Source organism: Trachemys scripta, chromosome 7, assembly GCF_013100865.1.
Source record: "Trachemys scripta elegans isolate TJP31775 chromosome 7, CAS_Tse_1.0, whole genome shotgun sequence".
Classification (NCBI taxonomy): Eukaryota; Metazoa; Chordata; order Testudines; family Emydidae; genus Trachemys; species Trachemys scripta.
The window spans coordinates 1,194,497-1,199,797 of record NC_048304.1 but is presented as its reverse complement, the minus strand read 5'-3'; the positions used below and the strand labels follow the sequence as shown (position 1 = coordinate 1,199,797).

The following is a 5,301-nucleotide window of genomic DNA, read 5'->3' as shown; positions in this document are numbered from 1 at the left end:
CTCGGGCCCCGGACCAGACGCACCCCGGGGGAGCAGGCCCAGCCCAGCATGGCCCCTCGCCCATTAGCTGGGAGGTTTGGAAGGAAAAGCTCCCAGGTTTGAGCGTCTCCCCCGGGGAGAAGGGACGTGGTTGGGGCTGAGCCGTCCCCCAAAGCGCCCAGGAGGAGACGGGGAGACCGGGCTGGCAAGGAGAAAATGCAGCTTCTGGTTCGGCTACTGACTTCCCGGGCCAGCGGGGAAACAGGCCCAGACGACCGAGCAGCCGAGTGCCAGGCGCTCCGAGCCCGGCTTCCACCGGCCTCTCCCCGGGCCCCCAGGGAGCCTCTGGATCCACAAAAAGAAGAACAGGAGTACTTGTGGCACCTTAGAGACTAACAAATTTAAATTTGTTAGTCTCTAAGGTGCCACAAGTACTCCTGTTCTTCTTTTTGCGGATACAGACTAACACGGCTGCTACTCTGAAACCTGTCATCTGGTTACACAGAAGGTGGGTGAAGAAAAACACATAGGGTGGGCGGGTGGGGCCAGGTTTCCTTTCCCCTTGTTGTTTGGGATCGAGCTGGAGCCGGTGGAGGTGACGTCCTCTGGCTTCCTCCTTTGTCTGGTCAGGACGGCCCTCGGGACTGGGACTGGGATTGGGATCGGGTTGGCCCTCGGGACCGGGACGGCGAAGGCCCAGTGACGTTACGGCGAAGCTGGGGTCCCAGGACATGGAGGGGATGAAGCTGACACCAGGAGCCAGGTTTTCCCCCAGCATCTCTCTTGGAGGACCCCAGAGGAGAGCTGGGGGAAGCCCCATTTCCCACCCCTGATGGGGACTCACTGATTTCCCGCCTCTCCTCTTCTCGTTCCCATGCGAGAGCTCAGCAGGACTGACCCCCAGTGCCTCTGCCCAGTCGCTCTCGGGGAAACATCCACGCCCCGCGCAGGATCTCAAAGGCTCGCGGTCAGCGCAGCATTCGCCCAACCCCCGGACACGGGCCAAGGCCAGGCGGGGCCACGTCCAAGGCCCCCCACTCACCTCCCCCTCGCTGGACGGCTCGATGTCCGAGTAGCGGGACTCGCAGATGACATCGTCCACCCTGCGCAGGGGCGCGGGGGCAGCACTGGGGAAGGCCGAGGCGCAGTCATAGGCGAAGTAGCGATAAACCTGCCAGGTGCGGCCGAAATCCGCCGAGCGCTCGACCAGCATGGCCGCCGGGCGGAAGGTCTAGGGGGAGAGACATGGGGGAGCTGGGTGCCCTGCAGCATGGCACTGGCGGGGCGTCGGGGAGGGGGTGAGCCCACAGGGTGTCGGGAGAGGGGTGTGTGCCCCCAGCATGGCGCGGGCGGGGTGTCAGGGGAGGGGAGTGAGCCCCCAGGGTGTCAGGGGAGGGCAGTGAGCCCCCAGCATGGCGAGGGTGAGGTGGGGCATGGGGACATGCGAAGGAACAGGGCGGGGAGCTCCCAGGAGGATGGCGTGTCCCCCATGTCCCGGGGAGGACGGGTCTGGGCGAGGGGCCCCATGCCCGCAGGAGGGTGTCCTGGCCCCGCAGGACGCCCCAGGCTCGCCCCAGACAGGGACCCACCTTGAAGGTCATGATGAGGTGGGTGAAGTGGAACTCGGCCTCCAGGTCCAGGCGGATGGTGACGTGCTCCACGCCTGCGGAGACGGGGCTGTGAGCTCTGTGGGGTCGGGCCCCGGGGTGTCCTCGGGGGCATCTGTCCCAGGCACTGGTGCTGCTGTGGGGCCGGGGCAAGGCCCCCTCGGATCCTGGTCGCTGCCAAGGACTTGGCCGCCTCCGCCTGGCAGGGGGCCCGGCGGCAAAGAGCCAGGCCAGAGTGGGTCCGGCCAGTGAGTCAGCACTTCCCTGCGTGGGAGGGAAGGGAAGGACAGGGCCCCAGGGACCCCCAGACCCACACAGCCGCTGCAGCCGGCCCCATGGGCCCCATGCTGGCAGCCGGCCCCTCTCCTGGCTAGGGGAACATGGGCCATATGGAGTCGGAGCCTGGCCTGTCTCTGCGGTGGGGGGACCCCATGGCCCAGCCCCGCGAGGGGCTGGATGGGGATGGCTTGGCCCAGGGGGGCAGAGCGGGTCAGGGCTCCTGAGGGAGCGGGCAGAGCCCAGCCCCACATACACGGGCCAGGCAGTCTAGGAAATGGGGCTCTCTGCAAGGGAGCTGGGGGCCACGTCGGGTGACAGGGCAGGGCCTGGGGGCAGGGCTGAGGGGCAGAGGGGCTGAGTCAAGCAGGGGGTGGGGCACTGAGCCAGTGGCGGGGCTGAGTCAGAGTGGGGTGGCCTGGGGGGGGGGGCGGGGGGGGGAGCCGGGGGGGGGGGGCTGGGGCGGGGCTGGGGGCAGGGGGACTGAGCCGGGAGGGCTGTGGGGCTGAGCCGGGGGGCTGAGCCAGGGGCAGGGCGGGGCTCACCGTTCTCCGACTGCCACCAGGCCTTCCTGCGGTGGGGGAGGAAGGAGGGGACGGCGTTCTCGATGCGGTGGCTGACGGGGTTGGTCAGGGGGGAGTAGGGCCGGCGCGAGTCACACACAAAGCACTTCTTCTCCTCCTGCAACAGAGCCGCTTAGCGTGCCCCCCACCGCCTGGCACCTGCCCCACTGCCTGCCCCAGTACCTCCCGCCCCACAGTGCCCTGCACCGCTTCCCCCTCCCCAATGCCTGCCCTAGGCCCCTGCCCCAGCGCCCCCCGCCGCCTGGCACCCGCCACCTCCCCCACCCCACTGCCTGCCCTAGGCCCCCCACCCCAGCGCCCCCTGCCGCCTGGCACCTGCCGCCTCTCCCACCCCACTACTTGCCCCAGCATCCCCCACCCTGCAGTGCCCCCCACCCCACAGCACCCCCGCCCCACCTGCAGGTGGCTGACGATGCAGTAGGGCTGGGGTCCCTGCAGCCCGCATGTGGAGGAGGCTTTCAGCCGCTCCGCTCGGCCCACAAGCAGGTCCCCGGTGACTGGGTGGCAGCTGCCCATGGAACAGCCATGCGGGGGCTCGGGGTGCTGGCACAGGCCCCCCCCCAGCACTGTGGAGAGAGGTCAGAGCTGAGAGGGGAGCAGCTCTGGGTTGCCCCAGCAGGGAAGTGCGGGGTCTGCACCCCACCCCGGGCGAGGGAGCTGGGGGTCCGTGCCCTGTCCTGGGGCAGTGGGGCACCTCCCTGCCAGCCATGGAGGACAGTGGGTCCATGCTGCTTCGCCTTCCTGGGGAGCCCAGGGCTCCCAGCTGCCTTTGCTTGGGGACGGGGGGGAGGGCGGTGCCCCAGCATGGGACAGGGGCTGCCCTGGTGGGGAGTATGCATGGGGCGGAGGGGGGCTGCCCTGGCACTGTGGGGGTACAGGCACTGATGGGCACCGGGACCGCGCTGCTTCCCTTTGTTCTGCCATCACCCAGGAACTGGGGCTCCCTGGCGCAGAGCAGGGCCGGAGCCGGGGCGGGCGGTCACACAGACGGGGGTGGGGGCTGTGCCGAGGGTTTGGCTCCAGGCTGCTCTGAGCCCCCCCTTGGCCACCTGCCCCTGCCCCTCAGGCAGGGCCAGGAATGGAACAGGCCGAGCCTCTTCCGCTGGCCGGGGCGGAAACAGCTGCCAGCTAGAAATAGCCGGGTCCTTGCCCAGCCGGGCAGGCAGCCAGGGGAGGGGTGTCTTTGGGGGTGGGGGCTGCTGCCTACCGCAAGGCCCTGAGTCTGCGTCCCAGGGTCCCAGGGCCCCGACCGTGCTGCCCCAAGCAGGGCACCGGCTGCCCAGCCAGGAAGAGGGACCAGGACAGGAGGTTGCCGGGCCAGGAACCCAGGAGTCCGGGCTCCCTCCTCCCCAACCTGCGACGCTACTGCTCATGGGGAGGGCTGCAGAGGAGCTTGGCCCTCCGTGCCCCAGCACACTCCCTGCCCTCCAGCTGGGGGGCTGCTCACCCTGCCCCCCCCACCTCCAGGGCAGGCTGCGTTCTGGGCACCCAGCCAGCTCCGGCCAGCCCCCTCCCCCGCCCCATCCCCTGCCCCATCCCCTACCACTGAGCTTCAAAGACAGATGAGAACCGGCTGCCCTGGGGTGTGGCCTCCCCACCGCCCCCCAGCACGGGCACAGCATGCACCCCTCCCCCCAGGTCATGGCAAGGAGGCAGCACACAGGCAGCCCGGCAGCATTCTGGTGCTTTATCGAACTCTGGGACCAAACTGGGGGCGAGGGGTGGCTGGCAGCTGGCACTGGGCACAGAGTAACAAGGGAGTGGTGGCAGAGGGGCAAGGCAGAGGGCACAGCTGGGACTGGACCCAGGAGTCCCGGCTCAGGGAACAGGCCCAGGGCTCACCCCAAAGGCCTGCAGCTCCTCCCCGCCCCTCAGCTCCCTGCAGGGGATGGGGCCAGGCCCTGGGGGGGACAGGCCAAAGATGAAGCACGAGCCCCAGGAGTGCCAGCGGGGAATGACTCGGCGCGACCCCCACCTGGTAGCCCCACCGCAGCCCCCACTGCCCCCTGTCTGGGCGGTGCCCCATGCGGGTGCACAGGGGGGAGGGCATGTGTCATCTGCACAAGGGCCACGGGGACTGGGGGCCCACAGGACCTGGGGGGATGGGGGGATGGGCAACTGAGGGGCAGGGGCCAGGGGAGGAGCTGCCCTGCCCCAGATGTTCCAGGAACCCCCCACCCTCTAGCCAACCTACAGCTTTCCTACCCCCCCCCCAGGAGACAGCGCATCTGGGGCGGGGCGGGGCGGGGCCAGGCTGCACATCTGGGCGGGGCGGGGCCAGGCTGGGCATCACTCAAGGCCCCTTGGCTCCCGGTGCCTCCCCGGGACTCACCTGCCAGCAGCCAGACCCACAGCCTCATCGGGGCAGCCTCGGGTCCCGCTCGTCCTTCGCCCCAGGCTCCTCTTCACCCTGCGGGAGAAGCCGGTGAGCGGGGCCGGGCCGGGCCGGATCGGATCCCCGCTTCCCCCGGGGACGCGCCCACCCGGCCCCGCTCCCCTGCCCGGCTCGGCCCCGCTCACCTGCCCGGCCCGGCTCGGCTCGGCTCGGCCCCGCTCTGCCCGGCCCGAAGTTGGCGAAGTTGGCGAGCGGCCGGAGGGAAAGTGCGGGGCGGATTCGCCGCTGGGATCCGGGGCCGCGGCCAGGGGAGGAGCCGGCCGGGGGCTCCCGGGGGCGGCGCCTCGTAGGGGGGCCAAAGGGAAAACGGGACCCCCGGCTGCTCCCCCCCCGGCCCGTTCCCGGCCCCGGGGCTTCAGAAAGGGCCTGTCCCGGCACGTGCCAAGGGGCCCCGTGCGGCCCGGCAGCGGCGTGTCCCGGGGCAGCGGGGGGCGCAGTGGGGCTGGAGGGGGGGGGGGGC

The 5,301-nt window shown here is 70.6% G+C and overlaps 1 protein-coding gene across 1 annotated transcript in view; it reads right to left on the bottom strand.

Moving 5' to 3' along the window:
• LAMB2 (laminin subunit beta 2) overlaps window positions 1-5,301 on the bottom strand; it is a gene marked incomplete in the record, with an annotated part of 91,507 nt that overhangs the window by 29,571 nt on the left and 56,635 nt on the right. The window contains 2 exon segments of the mRNA XM_034774984.1: window positions 1,022-1,210; window positions 1,569-1,642. Of these exon segments, the coding sequence (XP_034630875.1) occupies window positions 1,022-1,210; window positions 1,569-1,642 (263 nt within the window).